Here is a 23,710-nt window from a genome sequence, read left to right as displayed (position 1 = left end):
TTAAGTTTGAACAATAAAGGTTAGTCTTCGCAATAATATAGATGTGCAAATACAGAAAATTGCCATTAAATCGTACGCCCTCTGTCCAAATAAATCTAGTTTCCTTTCCTTTTAAACACGGCTTAAAAATTTGATCCTTTTCATTTGGAGGAGCTTTATTTCCTCTAAACAATTTCAATCTAACTTAAGTTAATACTAATATTACTTCAAATATGAGTAATAATTTACCAAATTTTTAACTTTTTCTGCACTAAAAAGTTTAAGTACTTCTACTAATCAAGAAATAATTTATATCCTAAGTCTAATTTACTGGGAAAAGAAGAGTATGAGTGACGTTAAAATAGTTGAGATGGGAGCGTTAAATCGTACTCCGTTCAATTAACTTTCTTTCCTTGTAGTCTATCTCAAAAGACTTGAACCTTTTCATTGAGTAAAGCATTATTTCCCTAAAAAACAAAAATAGTAACATATATTGTTTCATTTGATGATAGACATTTTACCATATATATATAATTTTTTTTTTAAAGTACTTTTACTAATTCAACAAATGTTTATACTCATGAGTCAAGCTTATAGCGAGGAAAAGAGTATTAACCGATGTTTAAAGAGGCACGTGTACAGTGTAAGTGTACTACTTAGCATGTTTTACCATAATAAATTGAACCCCACAAGCTAAAGGATCTAGAAAACTTTTGCGTAATTGAATAAATAAATACTTGTTTAGGAGAGTTATATAACAGAGTTATATGTTGTTATAAGTGTAAAAAATCGATGATAATCACTGAAGAAAAAGGAAGAAACATTCCACTCTCCTTCACAAAAAATAAGAATCCTCTTCTTGGTAAAAATATTCTGAATATTGCAAGAGGTATCCTCATGTTAACTGGTTTTTATTTATGGAAAACAACATAACAACAACAAATTCAGCTTAATCTCATACGTGAGGTCTGGGGAGGGTAGTATGTACGTAGCTTTACCCCTACCCTATAAAGACAGAGAGGTTGTTTCCGAGTGGAAAACAACATAAATGGCACCTAAAAGAAATCTTCCAAGACCAACATTGCATATCAACTCACTACAAAAAAGAACCGGAATTAGCTACGAACTTTGTCGTTAAATCGCTCGTAGCTAACGAAATTTCTTGATAATCCGTCGCTTATCCATCGCTAAATACAATTAGCGACGAATTATTCTGTTTAACTACATAATTTGTCCGTCGCTAATTCCTATTTTTAGTAGTGATTGTAATACTGGATAAGTGGTTTCCAAGAAATAAGCTTCAACTTTGATTGATCAAGTGATACACTTGAGAAGTAACCTGTTTTCTCCGCTATTAGCACTTCAGCTATTACAGAGAGGAAGATAAGTGTTGAGGAAATAGGGTTTTTTTTTTGGGGGGGGGGGGGGGGAAGGACCAAAAGGGAACAGTTCTTGCTTCCAGTTTTTTGTATTAAATCCTAAGAAAGAACAGTTCTTATTTCCAGGCACAAGAAGCAACCAAATCTCTATTCATCCAACCAAGATAAAGAGCCCCATCTCTTTCTTCAAGCCTATATTTATCAGAATAGCTTTCTAGCAATCTCTTTATTGTAGCATTCACCAACGAACTCAACGGATATGGACTAAAACCAGCCATTCTAAACCGCGACTTCCACTTACCAAGAAGTTCATGCCGCTCTACTCTTTCAATCCCCTCACATGCTATAATGTTAACAACGTCCCTCGCTAAACAATGCTGCTCAACGTTTATGCGCTCCTTGTGTCCCCTTGGTAGAGTCATATCGATTGACTCGAACATGGCTGTATAATAATCCAAGGTTTCAAGGAATCGAGGGAAGAATGCAGCAGTGTTTGTATTAGATTCTTGCTCAACAAGTGTAACCACCTTGGGGTTCAGGTTTTTGACCATCCGTAATAGTCTATCCCGATGATTTTCAGTGCTCACGCTTTCATCTGGCATGTGATGTAATGTAAAAGCAAAATTTACCGCCAGTGCTTCGCCAGGTTGAATTCCAAGGTTTTCTACTTGAACATCAGAACCAGAAATGGCAGCAGCATGAAACTCGAAAGGCACCTTGAAAGCCTTAGCGAGTTTAGACAGCCTCTGCCCCACAATATTAAGCCCTCCTCCACGAGCGTAAGCTGAGGTGGAATCGTCGATGCCTGTTACACGTATATGTGGGGGTCCACCAGGCCGAGCTGCAAAAGCTTGGATTAGAGTCACCCACTGGCTCCCTTGAGCGATCTGGAAATCAATAATATGAACTCTATTTTCATCCTTCATTGCTTCTGCAATGGCGCCATTAGCTGACATGTATCCGAATTTGAAATAAGGGCAAATCTCATAAAGCATGTGCATATAAGATAACAGTTCAAAACTTGCTGGTTCTTTGCATCTCAAGGACTTGCATATGGAACTCCCTGATGCAGCCAACCTCGCCACAAGACCTTCCAAGATGTATGCTCCCAGTCTCTGAATTGGTTCCCCCGACACTGACACCATTTGACGCAACTCAGCTATTAACACTTGTGCTGTTAGCAAATCACCATCAGACACTGCTTTTGCGCAGGCAATAAGGACATGTTTCATATCCCGTCTAGGTATGGCCTCCATCATTTGCCTCCAGCTATTAATTTCTGTGGAGGCTATACTGCTCGGCAAGGAATTATCGTAACTCTCCAGAAAGTCTGAATCAGGTCCCAGCATCACCGATTCCAATTCCTTTAACTTGTGCATGAAATCATTTACACCATCTGTAATGCAAGATCCACTACTGGGGGAGCCGTAGTTAGTCATCTCAGAGGATTGGCAAACATCTGATAGGTATGGCTGAGATTCTTGATGGCAAATGGAGCTTCCGTTTGATGAGAAACTAGCAGTTGACGGTGAGTGATAAACTCCATGGCTGCCATTAATGTAGCTCAAATGGTTGTCTAAAGTTTGAAACTGAGGCAGACAGTAAGCCTCTGCCTTCTGCACAGGTTGATAGTAAAGAGTATTTGACATGGATGATCTTCTGAGTCGTCGTGATGCTTGCATTGGAAAGATTGTTTCTGCCTCGTCTATATACGACTACGCAGTCTGGTATCTAGCTCTTCAGAGTGCACGGTTATTGGAACACCACGAAAATTAATGTAGACGGCATATCAAGGATTATTCATGTGACAAGGTTTTCATGGCTTCCACAGTGGAGAGCTTTTGAGCCGAGCAGCGTTTCAAAAGTTGAAAAAGGAAGGGACGATCTCTAGTGTCGGAACACAACAACCTACACAATAGATGTACAGTGTTTATCAAAAGAGCTAGTAGAGGAAAATGAAGTTAGATTAAGGAACTAATAAGCACATAATATTCAAGGTCTATTACAGCCAGTTAACAACTCAAGGTATTCTACCAATACTTCTACTACTATATAAGAGGTGTGAGATTACTAGTAGCAATTACACGAAACACTATAATATCCGGTTCAATACGAACCTTAAATTTGCATACTATTATCTCAGAGCATGGAAATTCATGTCTATGAAGTAACAGATCAGCAAAGGAAAACCGTTTCAAGGCAATTTGACAAAAAGATGATGAATGCTAGCAGAAGCAATTACACATCAATAAGAAACCATAGATTTGCATTATCAACCTAAGCTGGTCACAGTATACTACTCAACACAAACTTCTTTAGGCTGTCTTACTTCATCTACTTTATATCGTGCTAGCGCAGACGCTCTTCAACTCTATATACTAGTATTTTAATTTATTTTTTTTAAATAAACTAAATTCACACTCATTGTCAGAAAAGGATCAATGTCCAATGTACTCAGTGACTTATATCCTCAGAATTGTCTAATGTTAAAACGTTCATGAAATTTAAGCTTGTCCACTCGACAAATTCTTATCGTTGATCTACTAACCTTGAAAGCAAAAAACTAGTTACAGCAGCAGTCCTTTGCAAAGATCCACTATATTCTCACTAGCAAAAAGGACAAGGATTTGATTATTTTTTTTTAAAGGGAAAAGGAAATCTATCATGGATCACATAAACTATTGTTATAGAAAACTAAGAAGGGGAAAAAAGAAAGGAGCCATGATTTGAAAGAAAATATTGAAAATAAATAGAGAACCTTTCTTATTGATGGTCTTTATAAAATAAAATAAAAGCTATTCTTATTGATGGTAAGGCATTGTAACTTGTGAGAAAGATCAAATAAGATGAAGTACACTCAACTTAGCAAGAAAGCTCAAAGATACAGACAATGCCAACAGTCGAATAAAACACGCTAAATTTAATTAAGCAGAACATATTCATTCTTCAGGGACAAAATTAATTCATCAAAATTAAAAGAATGAGCAGAACATGAACCAGATAAAATGGCCCATGTATCCACAGCCTTTTAATTATTTATATATTTTATTCACAAAGAATGAGTTCAATTATTTCCCTTAATCAGTTACTATCAATACAAACTACACATTAAAACTAGCTTCAAATTGAATGCATACGTTTCCTTAAGCTGACATAAATTCCAAAACAACAGAATAAACTAACTTTTTGCCATTCTTGATTTAACCCCCACTTTAAAACAGAGCTTCATTTTCTCAAGAATCCACAATACTATGGAAAAAAAAATTAAAAAGATAAAGAGGCATCAACCCTGTCTAAAAAAGAAGAATAGAAAGAACAAATCGTAAGTATAAAAATCCTACCTTTAGCAGATCTATCAAGAAAGTATTCACAGGGAAATCAGACCAATAACCAATTTAATTTAAAGTTTAGATTTTTCCCTCAAATTTCCCAAATTGAAGCAAAAATCTGAGAAAGATTTCAACTTTATCTTATTGAAAAAAATAAAAGAAGGGAAAATACTGAAATGGGATAACAGAGTAAAGAAGCTTAGAAGCAAGCAGAAAGAATTTAATTTAAGGAATAGAAGTGAAGTTTGATAGTATTATGAATCAGCAGTTGGCATACCAACCTTAAACTGAAGAGTCCCGAGTTTTGTTTTGTTTTTTAATTCCTTTGTTTCTTTATTACTACAAAAAACAGTATTTATGCAAAAAGAGAGAGACAGGGGAAGAAGGAGCAGGGCAACCTATGAAGGTAAAATTCTGTAGTATAATAAAAAGATTAAGTTAATTATTAAGCCCTCAGAGTTTAGAAAAAACACAAGAATGCCATTATAATTTTATTATTAATTGATCTAGTTTGGGGGCCTAAATTGCTCTTTAATCAACAGTTAGTGCCTAGTGGGCATAGGCAAGTGCAAGTTGGAGTGACTCGTATCGCGTACGTTCAATATTTTCAAATCGTGTGGTGCTGAACAATTTTTAATCTGAAAATTACTATTGAGATTGACGCTCAGTTAATGTATTTATATAAATTACTAGATTTTTTATTTAATTAATAGTGTTTGGTTCTAAAAGTAATGAGTGCACAAGCGCCCATAACTTATAGAGTAGATCCGCCATTAGGTATTACTAAGGATGTGATAAGATGAATTGATCCTTAATTAGATATTCCGACTTCAAGCTTTGAAAATAGAGAAATTTTTTATAGAGAACTCAACTACACGCGAAGTGATTTTGAATTGATCGAGCTAGTAAAAAAGAGCTCTTTGATTGGTTGTAAAAGAAATTGCACAATGGATAGACAATGTTCTATATAATGAGTTACATAGGCGTTTGGACATAAAAAATTGTAGTTTTTGAAAAAAATTAGTATTTGGAGTTAAGTAAAAAAATAGTATTTGAAATGTGAAATTATGTTTGAACATGCATTTTACTTGAAAAAATATTGCAGTTTTGTGAGTGAAGAAAACAATTTTGAAAATTTTGAAAAAGTGATTTTTGAAAAATTTATTTTCGAAAAATTTCCAAAAATATGCAAAATTTCGTGGACAAACACATTTTAAAAAAAAAAATATGAACAAACGGGGCCTTAAAATGTCTTCATCCACGTGAACCTTAGGGTCTAGATGAGGCCTTATGGTTAATTCATTTCCTCTCTACTCCTTCGGGTAGGAGTAAGGATTGCGTACACACTACTTTCCTCAGACCCCATTAGTGGAATTTTACTGGGTCGTTGTTGTTGTTGTTGTTGTTGTAATTACAAAGAAAGAAAAGGGAGAAAAAATAATGCATGGGATTTGTATAAATAATACATAAGAGATCTTAATAATATTTTTTATATTTAAATTATAAATGAACATTTGATATCATTTCCTCGAAGAAAAGACCGTAGTAAGTTTATTTGAAGTTGTCCTTAAATTAAATGACTATACCATGATCTAAATGGATAGGGATATGAGATAAGAATTTTGAAATGACTTGATCAAACCCCAACGATTACTTCAATATCAATTTCTCTTCTAATTTTCCTTCCCAAAAAGACTACATATTCTTGTTCATGTTCAAGGCTCAAGACTATATACCAATTTCAGAAGTGCCCGCTCCAGACGTTACACAAAGCTAAAAAGGAAAATGGGACATTTTTAATACTTTTTATTTATTTATCATTTAGTCTTTCTTTTTTATTGAAACAAGTTTTTTTGGGGGTTTTTTTTTTTTGGGGGGGAGGGGGGGCGAGGTATTAAATTGAGCTAACACTCAGAATACTTCAGATATTCCAATAATAATACTCTTGCTTTTGAGTCACACTTTATCAATCTACAAACATACCAGTCTTTAGCCAGAATAAGAAGGTTCTTGACAAATATTGAAGTGTAATAACAACAACTACGAATTAATAATAAAAAATAATAATAACAATAGTAATAATGATAATAATACTTTAAAATATTATCTCATACATCATATTACGGCGTTCATCACACTATAACTATGAACCTGGAAAATGGAAAACAAAATCAAGATACACGCACATCAAGTTACGAAGTCTAACTAATTAATTAACAAATTGTTTACTAAGGTCGTAAAACGTATTTGTTTATGTGAAACAATGAAATAATGTGCATGTATTAATAGTTGGCACCTGCATGTGCATGTATTGTTTGACTAAGTAATTACTTCGATGGTAACTAAAATATTTGCATATAGTAAATTGCAAATGTTTACTTAGGTTTATTTTATAAATATGTCATAGTCATAAAGTCAGATTCTACATATTTAAACTAATTAGATCGTTTGTTTTAGCTTTTTTTCATTAATGGCCTGGCAATATAATAACACTTAGCAGCCAATGCCATTTTAGTGCTAGGATTAATCAAAAGATAAGTTGAGGTCAATTCTTGATAATAATGTAAGGCTGAATTAAAATATAGCAGAAGGCATGATGATAAGAACGTCACTATTGTTATAAAATAAAAGTAACTTAGTAAAACATGAACAAGACATGTTGTAATAAAATAAAAGCAATTTAGTAAAACATGAATAAGAAATGGAGATAGAGAGAAGGAAGAGATTTTCTTCTTCAATTGTGTTATTTTCCTATCTATTACAAGGCCTTTATATAGGCATGAAAAGTGAAGAAAAATATGTCATTGAATATGTCATTAAGCATAGAAATATATCATTAAGCATTTGAGAAGATCATGGAGGAAGAGTAGACATCCACCATAATTTGATTTTTCTTATAACACTCCCCCTTGGATGTCCATAGATAATGTACCTCGTTAAAACCTTATTTAAAAAAACCTATGGGAAAAAAATCTTAGTGAGGGAAAAAGAGTACACATATTTAGAAATACGCCTTTTGGTTGCCTCGTTAAAAATCTTGCAAGAAAAACCCAGTGGGACAAAACCTTGTAAGGAAAAAGAGTACAACGCGTATTAACTCCCCCTGATGAGAGCATCAATTCACATCCTTGAGCCTTCGCATCCCAATCTTGTACACTAGTTTCATGAAGGTTGACGTCGGTAGAGATTTGGTGAACAAATCAGCCATATTATCACTTGAACGGATCTGTTGCACATTGATATCACCATTCTTTTGAAGATCATGTGTAAAAAATTAACTTTGGTGAAATGTGCTTTGTCCTATCCCCTTTTATGAATCCTCCCTTCAACTGGGATATGCATGCTGCATTGTCTTCATACAAAATTGTGGGTAGTTTGTCACACTTCAAACCACATTTGTCTCGAATAAGGTGTATTATAGACCTCAACCATGCACATTTTCGACCTTTTTTTTTTCGCACAAGAACACATTTATACCTCAACTGGCTTTATACTTTCAGGTGTTGGGACTATCCGTCCAACATCATATTTTTCATGTGAAATCAATTTTCATTGCGTATTTTTCATTTGGCCAATCATTTATCTGTCCAAATTTCATGATAGATTTGAGCTCAAGATCCTCGTCAATATTAATAATATTGAGCTCTATATTATATTAACAATATCGTCGACGATCATTTTATATCGGTTCTACTATTATTCAATAAAGACATAACTTATTGAGATCTCTTTATCTTATTATTTTTAGGTACCTGAGCCTCTTCCATGAGGTCTTATGAAGTGTTATGTCGTGGTGCTCTTCTAGAGTACTTGCCTCCTTATTATGACCATCTTAACATTTGCTCCTCTCCTTCTTCGAGGAGTTTTATCTTTAGAACCGATTAGTCTATTATACTTCATGCATGCCATAGACTCTATTTATTATAAACTTTATTTTATTTGGAGCATTAGCAGTTGAATATGACATTTAGCTTTGGGTCAGCAAATATGCCTGGCAATATTTTGCAAATGAATTATCACTTGAACTTCAAGTTCACATTTTCTCGTATGAGGATCTAGATGTACTCATAATAATTCATTACATGTATTAGTTTTTTAGCTGCCCATTTTCTCCCCCTATTGTTGGGATCACCAACACATATCCCTAGCCTTATTTGGGGATCCATCTTTGTGCATTGTGGTGAAACAATTAAATCATATAGCACATTCATATTTCTAGATGGAAATTATTTGGTTCTTGACCTCGAACCGATTGTGATAGGGAGAACTTATCATAACTTGGCTAGATGCGTACAAGTGCTGTTGTATATTAAATAATACATCACATTCCAAATTTTATTTTGGCAGTTTTGTTCTCATAACCAATGGTTTAGATATAATTGGAGGCATACAATTTTTGCTAAACCAACTTGGATTTAAACCAGTATTATCAAGATAAATCATCATAATTTATATTCTGGAACTGTGCTCTAATAATTTGAGCAATCAATCTTGCAAAAGCCAAACTGCAAGTTGATAATAAATGCACATGTGACCATAGAATAGATGCATCTATTAAAATCATATAATAGTAAACGGTCCACATGGAAGGTGACTGGGCCCATATATTTATCACCTTTTATTCATTCCAGAAATCAAGGGATTCAATCCCAACTTTAACTGGTATATCATGAGAATAAGCAGCACAAGAGAATTCTTGAAGAATCTTATATTTCTTCAATATATGTCAATGTAATTCTCAATTAATTTTTTCGCATCATAATTGAACCGAGATGGTCAACCGATCATGCCAACTAATATTTATTTAAGTAAACCTCTAGTTTACTTGTGGCTTGTGATTGCATCATCATGCTTATACTTGTGTAGTACAAATAGAAGAAAAGTCAGGTAACCTTTCATATTTACCCGGTATGATTATAGTAATATAAAGATATTCAATCTTCTTTTTATTTATAGTCTCAATATGCCAACCACTTTGACTAATATATTTGTAAATCAAAATATTTCTTTTGAGACTTACTACAATATTAATGTTATGAACAATTTTATTCATCCGAGTAGTAATAAATTAGTTCTTTCAGAGCTCTTAACTATTTTTGTACTACAAGATCTTTTGTCACACCATCCATATAATGAATGTCTCCTTCACAAAGAGAATCATATCATAATAATTGTAATGTTCAAAATCATCACAAGCAAAATAATTGCTTGCTTTAATTTTGCTTTTAATAACTTTCATAAGGCATGACAAAATATATTTTAGCGTATCATATGCATGCGACCAATGATATATTCATGTAACTACACAATAATATTCATTATCTTTCTTTGTCTCAAACCTCCCTTAGAGGTGAGTTGTAGTATTTATCCAATATGCACAAGTACATTATTATACATAATCTTTATCATATATATATTTTCACATTCACTTTCAGGAATGAGTATGCAATCTCAATGTTTATCACAAGTCACATTCTCTTCAAAGAATTTCTCCCTTTTTATAATTACCATAGTGATAACTATTATTATTTTGGCCTTTCGCACGCCCACATTTATTGGTCAACCACTTGTCTTTATTTAGATTTATCATGTACTGCTATCACATTCACTTCAAGAATGGAGCAAATCAAGTGGGACAAGTTTCATGCTTTTTCATGAAAATTACATTATTTTTTCTTGAGTTATTATTATTATCAATATGGTGCATTAGGACTCAAACCCAATGCCTTACCCATATAAAGTCATGCTAGGTCATAATACGTTGGAACTTGAATCCAACGTCTTTTCATCAACATAGTGCGTTGGGACTTGAACCCATCGTCTTACCCTCAATCTTTGGCATAATAGGCCAAAATTCACTAGGACTCGTACTTGAGCCTTTAAATATTATTACTTCATAATTATAGGCATAAGTAAATTAACTTTCAAGAAGACATATAACTATTTCAATCTTGAAACAGTTCCTCTGCAATAAAAATGCTAGTTAGGATATATGCCAATTTTGCTTTCAATGAAATACATCATGTTATGGTAAAAATATTATTACTAAATTACCTTAATAATTATCTATCATGGTATGTAAAAGGTCAGAACATATATATATGTTGGAATATTATCTTTGTCTTATAAGAGATGTGGCAAATAAAGACATACCTTTCCACTTCTTTATTTCACTAGATACAATTGAAAAAAATATTTTTACTAAATACTGCACATAAAGTTAATGCAAAGATATGAAAGTATGAATGAGTTTAGATGGATGTAAAACTTATCTTTGTATTATCATCCAAGACATTTTTCATTGTACTTGATCTCATTGCCTGCTTATAATTTATATAGTCTTGACATAGAAGATCATGAAATGAGCAGTTCGTACTGATAACGTGTTATAAAATAAAAGCAACTTAGTAAAACATGAACAAGACATGTTGTAATGAAATAAAAGCAATTTAGTAAAACATGAATAAGAAATGGAGATAGAGAGAAGGAAGAGATTTTCTTCTTCAATTGTGTGTATTTTTCTATCTATTACAAGGGATTTATATAGGCATGAAAAGTGAAGAAAAATATGTCATTGAATATGTCATTAAGCATAGAAATATGTCATTGAATATGTCATTAAGCATTTGAGAAGATCATGGAGGAAGAGTAGACATCCACCATAATTTGATTTTTCTTATAACAACTATAACAAATTTCACATCTTAATGTCAATTATTGATAATGATATCTTAAAATATGATTAAGATTGTGTTGAGGTTTTGTTTTTAAGATGAAATAGTCTTAAAATGAGGGTGAATGGGAAATGGAGGGAAAATAAAATTTTGAGTAAATTAATTACTGTTTCATTACGTTAACTTATATTTTGCAGAATTATTATTTACAAATACAGCAATATTGGCGGGACTAACATTCTTAAGGAATTTAATATTTATTTCTGTATTTGTGTTATTCTTATTATTCTGCAAACTAAAACCTTTGTGGTTTTGTGTACTCCCGTTTTGGAGAGTAAAGCCTTCATGCCGTTTTGTTGGAGATTAAAATCTACGTGATTTTTTACTCCAGTTTGAAAAGGTGTATTAAACGTTTGTTTGTGTCATTTTTTTTCATAAAAAATGACGACTAAAAGCGAAAACCAAGATGTTCCGATGGTGACTGCCAACGCATCGACAAGCCGAACACCGCCGTTGGCACCGGCAGAAAAAACCGAAAAATTTTCCGGGATTGATTTCAAGCGCTGGCAGCAGAAGATGTTCTTCTACTTAACTACGTTATGTCTACAGAAGTTCATCAAGGAAGATGTTCCTGATCTGCCAGATAAAACTCCAGAGAATGAACACTTTCTCGTGATTGAAGCGTGGAAGCATTCTGATTTTTTATGCAAGAATTATATTCTTAGCGGACTGGATGATAATCTGTATAATGTATACAGTAGTGTGGAGACGTCAAAAGAATTGTGGAATGCGCTTGAAAAGAAATATAAAACTGAAGATGCCGGGATGAAGAAATTCGTTGCCGCAAAATTTTTGGACTACAAAATGGTAGATAGCAAGTCTGTTATTACCCAAGTCCAGGAATTGCAAGTGATTATTCATGATCTACTTGCTGAAGGTCTTGTCATCAACGAAGCATTCCAAGTAGCAGCAATGATTGAGAAGTTGCCTCCGTTGTGGAAGGACTTCAAAAATTATTTGAAACACAAACGAAAGGAAATGTCCCTTGAAGATCTCATTGTTCGGTTGAGAATCGAAGAGGACAATAAAGCTGCTGAAAGGAGAGGCCGTGGAAATTCAACAATAATGGGAGCAAATATTGTTGAAGATAACAAAAAGAGGAAGAAGGCTTCTGGTCCGAAATACAACCCAAGCAAGAAGCGGTTCAGTGAAAACTGCTATAACTGTGGAAAAACCGAACACAAATCTACGGAGTGTCATGCTCCGAAGAAAGACACGAAAAGGGGTCAAGCAAACATGGTAGTAAAGCATGATGATGTTGATAACTTGTGTGCCATGCTTTTCTGAATGTAACTTGGTGGGAAATCCTAAACTGTGGTGGTTTGATTCAGGAGCCACTCGCCATGTTTGTGCAGTTAGAGAAGCTTTTGCTACTTATGCTCCTGCTGGACCCGGAGAGACAGTTTATATGGGAAATGCTTCAACAGCAAAAGTTGAAGGATATGGGAAGATATTTCTGAAAATGACTTCTGGCAAGGTCATGACTTTGAACAATGTCCTTCATGTTCCCGAAATGAGAAAGAATTTAGTCTCTACTGGACTTCTTGTTAAGCACGGTTTTAAGTGCATTTTTGTGTCCAACAAGGTTGTCATTAGTAAGAATGAAATATTTGTAGGAAAAGGTTACCTCACCGAGGGCCTTTTCAATCTGAATGTAATGGTTGTGGAAAACAATAATAATATTTCAGCTTCTTCTTACTTACTTGAGTCAAATGATTTATGGCATGTACGTTTGGGTCATGTCAATTATAAAACCTTGCGGAAAATGATTAACTTGGAAGTACTGCCTAAGTTTGAATGCGAAAAATCAAAATGTCAAACATGTGTGGAATCTAAGTATGTTAAACATCCTTATAAGTCAGTTGAAAGGAATTCAAATCCTTTAGACTTAATTCACATAGATATTTGTGACATGAAGTCAATACCATCTCGTGGTGGAAAGAAGTATTTCATAACTTTTATTGACGATGGTACTCGATATTGCTATGTTTACTTACTGAATAGTAAAGATGAAGCAATAGACGCATTCAGGCAATACAAAAATGAAGTTGAAACGCAACTTAACAAGAAAGTAAAAATGATAAGAAGTGATAGGGGTGGTGAATATGAATCTCCTTTTGAAGAAATATGTTTAGAATATGGAATTATTCATTAAACAACAGCCCCTTACACGCCCCAATCTAATGGAATTGCGGAAAGAAAGAATCGCACATTAAAGGAGATGATGAATGCGTTGTTGATAAGTTCTGGTTTGCCACAGAACTTGTGGGGGAAGCCATTCTTACGGCTAATCGAATATTAAATCGAGTGCCCCATAGCAAAACACAATCCATTCCATATGAAAAATGGAAAGGAAGGAAGCCCAACTTGAATTACTTTAAAGTGTGGGGGTGTTTGGCAAAAGTGCAAGTTCCTAAACCCAAAAGGGTAAAGATAGGACCGAAAACCGTTGATTGTGTTTTCATAGGATATGCGACAAATAGTAAAGCATATCGATTTCTGGTTCATAAATCAGAAAATCCCGACATTCATAATAATACAGTTATAGAATCAGATAATGCTGAGTTTTTTGAAAATATATATCCGTATAAAAAGGAATGTGAGTCGTTTGGTGAAGGATCTAAACGACCTCGGGAAAAAACAAAAGAAAGTACATGTAATCAGGAGTATCCAAGACGTAGTAAACGTCGAAGAACGTCTACTTCATTTGGACCAGATTTTGTGACTTTCTTATTGGAGAATGAGCCTCAAACATTTAAAGAAGCTATGACTTCTTCGGAATCATTATTTTGGAAAGAGGCAGTCAATAGTGAAATAGAATCCATATTGAACAACCATACATGGGAATTGGTTGATCTTCCTCCTGGAAATAAACCTTTGGGTTCTAAATGGATTTTTAAGAGAAAAATCAAAGATGATGGCACTATTGATAAATTCAAGGCAAGGCTCGTAGTCAAAGGGTATAGACAACGAGAAGGTCTAGACTACTTTGATACATACTCTCCAGTTACAAGAATTACGTCCATACGGATGTTAGTAGCATTAGCTGCAGTGTATGGTCTTGAAATTCATCAAATGGATGTTAAGACGGCCTTCTTAAATGGAGAGTTGGAGGAAGAAATTTACATGGAACAACCTGAAGGGTTTGTGGTTCTAGGTAAAGAAAAGAAGGTATGTAGACTTGTTAAGTCTCTTTACGGACTAAAACAAGCACCCAAACAATGACATGCGAAATTTGACCAAACAATATTATCAAATGGTTTTAAGATAAATGAATGTGATAAATGTGTGTACATTAAAAATGTTCCAAATCACATAGTCATTGTTTGCTTATATGTGGATGATATGTTGATAATGAGTAATGACATTGCCAACATAAATGCTACTAAGCGTATGCTCAATAGCAAGTTTGATATGAAAGACTTGGGAGTTGCTGATTTAATTCTGGGAATTAAGATCCATAAGACTCCTCAAGGTCTGGCATTATCACAATCTCATTATATTAAGACAGTACTTGAAAAATTCAAGCACTTGGGCTTTAAAGTTGCAAAGACTCCAATTGACGTGAATCTTGCATTAGCAAAGAACAAAGGCCAAAACATATCACAATTGGATTATGCTCGTGTGTTGGGATGCTTAATGTATATCATGAATTGTACACGACCAGATATAGCTTGTGCTATAAGTAAACCGAGTTGATATACGAGCAATCCAGGCCAATCTCATTGGATGGCAATGAAACGAGTTTTGGGATATTTAGAACATACCCAGAACTTTGACATGCACTACAGTAAATTCCCTGCGGTGATTGAGGGATACTGTGATGCAAATTGGATCACCGGTTCAACTGATTCTAAGTCCACGAGTGGATATATATTCACTATTGGTGGAGGAGCGGTATATTGGAAGTCATCCAAACAAACATGTATTGCCCGCTCTACAATGGAGGCTGAATTCATAGCCTTAGATAAAGCCGGTAAAGAAGCTGAATGGCTCCGAAATTTTTTGGAAGACATTCCATTTTGGCCCAAACCGTTGGCACCAATATACATACATTGTGATAGTCAAGCGGCAATTGGAAGGGCTGGGAGCGTTATATATAACGGTAAATCTCGTCATATACGACGAAGACATAAAACTGTTAGGCAATTACTCTCTAGAGGAATTATCACGATTGACTATATAAAGTCAAGTGATAATGTGTCGGATCCACTTACAAAAGGCCTAACTAGAGAGGTAGTTGAGAAATCATCAAGGGGAATGGGGCTATGGCTGAGAACAAGTCATTGTGGCGGTAACTCTACCTAGAAGACTGGAGATCCCAAGATCTAGGTTCAAGGAGATCAAACAAAGTCATTAATGACGGTTCAACATTGTCAAATAAAATTTTAGTCCGTTCTCGTGATGAGACAATATTCAGTACCAAGGATAAAGCATTAAGGCTTTTTAATAATTTTTAAATTTGATACGGGGTATATCAAATAGTGTATCTACAGGATGACACGTTTAGGAATCACCTATGTAAGTGTAAAGTGTTAGCCGCTTCAAGGAGAACTTTGTAAGGCCAGTTCTCTATGCACTTATGAAACCAGGCGGTGTTCATGGCTGAAACGAACACAACAATGAGAACCAAAGACGGTTAAGGGTTGATTGTGTGACTTATGGTTGTCTAGGTATACACCAAAGATCGACGGTTCAAAGATATCAAATCTACCGATTGACCGAGTATATCCGACATAAGTTTACTACGGAAAGTTCAAAGGAAAACCTACTTATCCAGATGCGATTAATCCTTGTTTGTAAATCACACAGTTTTTCTATGCATACTTCCATGATATAGCCATTCCCCATTCATGTGGGGGATTGTTGAGGTTTTATTTTTAAGATGAACTAGTCTTAAAATGAGGGTGAATGGGAAATGAAGGGAAAATAAAATTTTGAGTAAAATTTTAAGTTTCCCCCTCTTGACAATGAGACATTGTCCCATATTGGAAGAGGAAAAGATTTTTGGTGGGTATATATATAATTGCTCTTCTTGTAGCTCTTAAAGAGTTAAGAAGAAAGAAAACCTCGCGCCGTCGTCGTCGCTCGCTCGCTCGGCTCGGCTTCGGCTTCGGCTACGGCTACGGCTTCGGCTTCGGCTTCGGCTTCGGATTCAGATTTTTTGGATTTGGATTTTTTGGATTTGGATTTGGATTTGGATTTGGTCAAATGATCGATTGATTGATTAATTTTTTGGACCAAATTTATTTGTTAATAGTAAATATTAACGTAAGATTATCCGCATTTATAACGGATATTTTTCAGCTGCCTAATGCTCTTCCCACCATGAATGTGCTTGCTCCACAAACAAGCTAATGCTTGCTCCACCATGGAGGGTGGACGATTGGTCTTCTTCAACACTGGCTGCTATATATATGTGCAGCAGCTGTTGAAGAAAGACACATACAATACACAAGACCAACAAATTGAAAATCGCTCAACAGATTTGGCTATACATTGCACTCCTTCCTCTCAACATTTCCATACGATTTTCTGAGTTTCTACTCCTTCGTTCTGCATTGTTTTAACTTCAAACAAAGCAACTGTAAGTGTGATTTGCTACCGAACTTTGTGTTCGCTGAAACACTGGGGTTTGAAGTACCGCTACACCAGTGTGTGATTCGTTCTATCCTGGGAGGAAATAATCCATTACCTTGGGTACTAGGAGAGGATTAAATTCCTTAAGGAAACACTGTGAATTCAGTGGGCTCGAATTAATTACTGTTTCATTACGTTAACTTATATTTTGCAGAATTATTATTTACAAATACAGTAATATTGGCGGGACTAACAGATTGGATCGAACGTAGATCATTTGAGGTTATCACTAACATATATGGAAAGCAGAAAGCGACAAATTTGTCCAGTCTAAATTTAGAGATTTGGATGTTAATGGTTAAGGAAATAAAGAGAGGAGAAAAAAAATCGGTGTGCGTTATTTGGATTAAACAGAATTAAAGATTAAAGTGAACCAAATTAATTGGGATTTTATTTGGTTTACGGTTTGAATTTGCTTTATAATTTTTAAAATTTTAGTTATTCAGTTTGATTAAAATCTGAAATAATCAAATGAATATTAAACAAATTTCGGGGTTTCGACCCTTTTATCTCTAGGTTTAACTGACTAATTATTTAACTATAAAGTGCTCGTGCACTTAGGTGGCATTTGGTCTAAAAAAACGTTGAATTTAATTCAGTTGGAATAATTCGTTTGCACGTTAATTAACAAAAACTGAAAACTAAAAAACTGAACACAAATTATTACAAAATCAAGCTGAATAACTAAATGCACACCATCTAGATAAAAGTTGAATGAAAATATTGATTACTTGTTTATATAGCACCATTACTTTCGATTGCTCATCATACAAATACATATAATGAAATTCTACATACCCTCACAAATACGATCTTATATAGGCAATACATTGTCAAATAGTATTATACTACTAAATGACAAATTATTCAATTTAAGTAGTTGCACACGTAGTACCAATATGTAGAATTTTTAATTATTAGGTTTCACGATTTGTGATGGAATAGATAGGATCTCTCCACCCTTAACTAATGGGTTCGAACCCTAGGAATAAAAAAAAATGTTAGTAGGGATCGCTTTCCCCTTTAATGGAACTTACACGATGCGAATCCATATTAATTGGACCCCCAATACGGATACCGGACATCTGATTAGACACAAACAAATATCCTACTATACTAGTAATGCACATGAAACTTCTCATTAAGATACCAACAAAGGTTGTGGTGATGTGGTAAGTATTCTTTTATCATTAACAAGAGGTTTCGGGTTCGAGCCCTAAATATGAAATCTTTATTATTAGAGAGCGCATTACCCCCAATATAAGACTTCCCGATACAAATTCGAATTTAGTCGGAAACACCTTATGGGAAATTAAAAAGAATCTCATTAAAATTCTAGGGAGTCATTAATACAAGATGGTATGATTTCACAAAGACAATTTAATTAATTAGCAGGATTTAAAAGTTGCAGAGCTAGTGAACAAGAGGTGATCCCCTCATGCCATATATCATGGGGACCAAGGTGCATATATGGAGTACCTAGGTGCATATATGGAGTACCTTGGGTAAATTCTGATCAACTAGCTCTTCCCCCCTTTAATTTTTGCCCCTTCAATTTAAGACAAATAATTAGTAGCACAACCCTTTGAATTAACTGTGTAGCCCCTAGCTCAAAAGTTTTTTTTTTTGGTTGCTTTTATGAGTTTTTTCATTACTTTCATATCGGGATTAGTTAGTTATAACAAGTTCGACTTTTATATAAATTTATATTTTCGGGGGAATTAGTTGGGTTGTGTTCTTATCTATTATAGCATGGTACTTATTCACATATCCTACTATTAAAATGGTTTTGTAAATTTTCCAAGAGGAAAAGAAAATAAATAATTAAAAGTTATTTATTATACGAAAAATGGCTAAAAATATCCCTAACGTATTGGGAATGACTTATAAATATTCTCCGTTAACCTTTTGGTCCACAAATACCCTCAACGTTTTAATTTGGCTCAAATCTATCCTTTTATTTAACGAACCATTTATTGCAAAATCTGAGACTTTACAACATCCGCGTGACACGTTATAAACATGTCACATGTATTTTTCAATAATAAAATTAAATCCGCCCGTTTGTTTAAAAGTACCCAACCCGCCGAGCCTCATGCCTGACCCGTTTCTTTTTATCTAAATCTTGTACCCTATTCTTTTATCCTCGTTCAAACAAATAGGGTTCTGCAAGTCCATTTTCTCTTTTGCAATCTTTTTCCTCTTCTTTCTTTCAACTTCTTAGAGAACAAAGTGCAACGAATGAAAATTTTCTCCTATTGTCATGATCTATTTTCGTTGAATTTGTAGCTGCTAAAGTGATGCAATGGAGATTAGTATATATGTAATATTGCATATTTAAAATTGTGTATTTGATGAAAAATGGACGAAACCAGTTGATTTTGAACTAATTGGTTGTACCATACCAGCCTTTGGTTTGAAGCACGATAGTTTGACCCTAAATCGCCTATTTCGTCACTTCAACGGAAATAACATATGTTTTTGGTAAAATGTTGCAAGAGTGGGGGGTTAAATTTTTTCTCTGGGAATGAGTCAGGGGATAATCTGTCTGGCAGTTGAGGAGCGGGTTGGGTACTATTAAACAAACGGAGTTTAATTTTATTATTAAGAAATACACATGGCATGTTTATAACGCGTCAGGTGACTGTTGTAAAGTCTCAAATTTTGCAATAGATGGTTCGTTAAATATAATGTAAGATCTGAGCCAAAATAAAACGTTAAGGATATTTATAGACCAAAAGGTTAACAAAGGATATTTATAAGTCATTTCCAATACGTTAGGGACATTTTTAGCCCTTTTTCGTTTATTATATACAGAAGTAGCATGCAAATGAAGATTGTGCGGCTTCACAAGTTTAATTATGGTGAAGCAAAGCGGATCTAGGGTAATAATTATGGGTTCTTCTGAAATCGGAATTCAATAGTTTTGACTCAAATCTTATATGTGTGCTAAAAAAATCATTAAAATAAATAAAAATAATATATTTAGAACTTAACAATCCAAATAAGGCATAGTATAAACTAGAACTCAACAACAACAACAACAACAACCCAATATAATCCCACGTGTGGGATCTGAGAAGGTAGTGTGTATGCAGACCTTACCCCTACCCGGGGTAGAGAGGCAATTTAGAACTCGAATCCATGAATTTTAAATGACCTACCTTTGTTATGTAGAAGAAATCATATGAGTACCAACAAGGGTTGTGGTAAAGTGATAAGGACTCCTCCATCCCTAATCAAAGGTTTCTGATTCGAGCCTTGAATATGGAGTCATCTTTGTTAGGGAGCAATTTATCTTCCCAAATATAGAATTGCCCGACGTGAATCCGAATTTAGTCAGACCCAGGTTTTGAATACCGGTATGAAACAAAAAAAAGAAGAGCTTATACGAGTGGGACGAATTGTTACTTCAGAAATGCACTTCCAATAAGTTGTTAGCAACACCTTTCGGTTAGTTGTCTAGTTATATCCAATTAATTCCCACCCCTTTTACCCCGTGGATGTGTCAATTCTTCATTTTATTCTTTACCCAACTTAGATATGACAGGCATTCCATTATATGTTGTGGATCAGAAATTAACCCAGCTCTATAGTTAGACAATAAGATTTGAAGCCATCATAAATCTATGATTAAGGTTGGATGTTTTACATTTGAGATCTTTCTCCTCTTATAATATGAAAATCTTTATAAGAAAATTGTCATACGACAATAAATCGAATAAAATCTCACAAGTGGAATCTGGAGAGGGTAAAGTGTATGCAGACCTTATCCTTACCTTCTAGAGGTAGAGAAGTTGTTTCTGAAAGACCCTCGGCTCAAGAAGTATTGCCATACAGGTGTTCTAAAATAAAAGATGACTTTGAGCGAACAAAAACGGCAAGAAACCACCAACAAGAGTTGTAGTGGAGTGGTAAATACTCCTTCATCATTAACTAGAGGTCTCGGGTTCGATCTTTGAATTTGAAGTAACCTTTGTTAGGGAGCGCTTTACCCTCTACTGTGGAATTTTTCGGCACGAGTCAGAATTTTGTCGGGCCCCAATGCGAATACTTGACACCAAGCGAGAAATCGAAAGAAAACAGCAAGAAAACGAATTCCCTACCAAGCATTATTCTCCAAGAACTTAGGTAAAACATAATTAATTAGGTTTAATTTTATGCCATCCGATCATAGTCCTTAATTAAAAAGGAATTAAAGAAAATAGAATTCCATACCTAGTTGTCTAGCTAGGACTTAGGAATACAAATAGTCAAGTGAACCATAAAAGTGGTGATTTCCAATGTTCTTGAAATCATTAGGGGGGCAATTTAGAAGGTTATTTTAGTAAATTTACATAGAAGGATAATTAGTCTCCGTCCTGTCATTAATGAAAACTAGAAAGTTAAAGGTTAAAAAGTTTGCTTAAAGAAAAGGCTAAACTAAGCAATTTGTGTAGATTGATACTACAGTAGTTAAGTTTGTTTATAGCTGGAATAAAGGTGATCCTGTAGAAACCTATGACCTATGAACCGACAATTAATTAAAAAATAAATGAGGGGCTTATTTGAGATTTTGAGCTAAGATTGTGACCCACACGGTTAAGAAGAGTGCACCTTTCATTTTTTAAATGGAGATGAGATGATGTGGGAATAAGTGCCTTACACTTCAGCTAACATGCCTTGTCTGCTTAATATTTTTGAAATTACATTTTAGCTCCCTTTTAGCTATATTTAACAATTAATGTAACTAAAAAAGGATAGTCGGGTGTACAAATTATTCCGTATTTATTCAAGGTCCGAAAGTGATCGCATCCTAAAAGGTGTAATGTAGGAAACTTACCCTGATGCAAGTATCAGTGGCTGGTTTCACGGCTCGAACTCATAACCTATAAGTCATATGAAAACAATTTTAATGTCGCTCCAAGTCTCCTTCCACCACGAGCAGCTCGATATTAATTTTATAAGTTCCTCCCTTTAGCCATTAGTGATTATTGGGAGGTTAGAAGGAATAGTTTGTAACCAAATTCTGTTGTCTTTCTTTCAAGAAATAAAAAAAAGAAAAGAAATTTTGTTGATTAAAAGAAAAAAAGTGAAAAGAACAAATGACTAGTAAGTACTTACTAAGGGTAATTAGGTAAATTTGTATTCATAATTTGTCTTTAACTATTTGGAAGATGTGATTAAGTTCCTAACTTGGTATCCAATTTGGGATTTAAAAAATCACATGATGAGTAGTACTCCATATATATTTTGTTTATTACTATTAAATTTGCATGTAATCACGCAGCGATTCTCCCTAGTCCCTTGTATGTGTTACGTCAACAAAGATAAAGAAATGTAAGAAAAAGGAAATGTTGTTCCCCTATTTCTCGTCTTTTTCCCTTACTTACAATAGTTAGTGTCTATCTCATCTCATGGCCCCCACAAATTCTTATCACTTCTTTTTGTTTGTTTCTCATGTGTTGTGGAGTATTTATTTTTGGGGTTTGATTAATCTCAATTCTTGTTATAAAATTTTATATTAAGGTATACTACGTAATAAAACAATTTCATACCAAACTTTAAATTCGAGAAGTCTGATTAAAAAAGAAGAAATACTTATCACTGCCACAACTTTTGATGGTATAAATTCTTATCTTCAGCACCACACAAAACCCTCTTTTAATTCCTTCATTCAACTCCTTGTGTCTTTGAACAGATAGTATAAACGATCCATTTTTTAAAATATACAAGATCTAATATGCATATCTCGTAATCTTCTTTAATTAGATTATTAAGAGCTTTTTCTTTTCTTCTGATCCTACGTAGGAAAAACAAAAAGGGAAAAAGGTGAGATAATCCGAATTTTGCATTTTAGAATGCAAAAAAAATAAAAAAAAATAAAAAAATGAGACATGAGTTTTATTACAGAATGCATGCATCTATTGTTCTTGTTGTAAATAAATATTTAAATAAATCACACATCTCGAATTACTTTTCGCCCTGCATATATTTGTTGATTCGCTGCCTTTGACAATGAGAATTTAGAATATATATTACATGGTTGTACTATATTTCTTGATTTTTTAGAAGAACTTTTGGTCTTTTTCTTTTTTCTTTCAATGTCTTTGACGGTGGCATTTTTACTCTCATATAATTTTGTTAAAAACACTAATTGTAAAATTTATAAGATATGAACATTTACTTTTTAGTGTTTTTTCTACAACAATGACTTCAGCAATGTTTTTAGAAGGGTGTGCTTTTTGGACTTCCTTTTCTTATTTTTTGTTTTCTTCCTTCATGTACTCTTTCCTCAATTATTATTTTACGGATAAATATTTTTAAAGGGTGCAAAATCAATTAAATCGCATGCGCCTAATACTATATAATAAAAGTTAGATCTAAAAATATAATTAAATACTTTATATTATTTGTGTCTGTCTGCGCACGCGTGTGCAACTAGTTTATATTATGAATACAATAATTCACAGTTCAAACTTGAGATCAAGACTCTTAATTAACTCCCCCACACCCTGGAAAGCCATTTCTATGGGACCCTTCTTATTGTACTATAACTCACATGAAGATAAAGACCTTATGAAAATATTAATTAATTAATTTTGTTGTCTTCACTTTTTATTAAATTTATTGGGAAAAGATATCAGTCTTTGAAGTATGTCTCCACTTT

General features: G+C 34.0%; 1 protein-coding gene across 3 annotated transcripts; it reads right to left on the bottom strand.

Annotated features, from left to right (window-relative positions):
• Nucleotides 1-1,262: 1,262 nt before the first annotated feature.
• On the bottom strand, nt 1,263-5,085 carry LOC104100070 (scarecrow-like transcription factor PAT1). 3 transcript variants are annotated; one of them, XM_009607231.4, is made up of 2 exons: nt 4,969-5,085; nt 1,263-3,266 (listed from the first exon to the last, which is right to left on the bottom strand). In XM_009607231.4, exon 2 carries the CDS (start codon nt 3,038-3,040, stop codon nt 1,475-1,477), a length of 1,566 nt encoding a protein of 521 aa, XP_009605526.1. In that variant the 5' UTR covers nt 3,041-3,266; nt 4,969-5,085; the 3' UTR covers nt 1,263-1,474. The 3 variants fall into 3 exon arrangements, with proteins under 3 accessions (XP_009605526.1, XP_009605527.1, XP_009605528.1); XM_009607232.4 differs by lacking the exon at nt 4,969-5,085 and adding an exon at nt 4,700-4,915; XM_009607233.4 differs by lacking the exon at nt 4,969-5,085 and adding an exon at nt 3,907-4,024.
• Nucleotides 5,086-23,710: the final 18,625 nt, after the last annotated feature.

The sequence above is a fragment of the Nicotiana tomentosiformis genome, chromosome 7 (genome assembly GCF_000390325.3).
Source record: "Nicotiana tomentosiformis chromosome 7, ASM39032v3, whole genome shotgun sequence".
NCBI lineage: Eukaryota > Viridiplantae > Streptophyta > Magnoliopsida > Solanales > Solanaceae > Nicotiana > Nicotiana tomentosiformis.
Note: the sequence above shows the minus strand (reverse complement) of the source record. Positions and strands in the feature narration are given on the sequence as shown.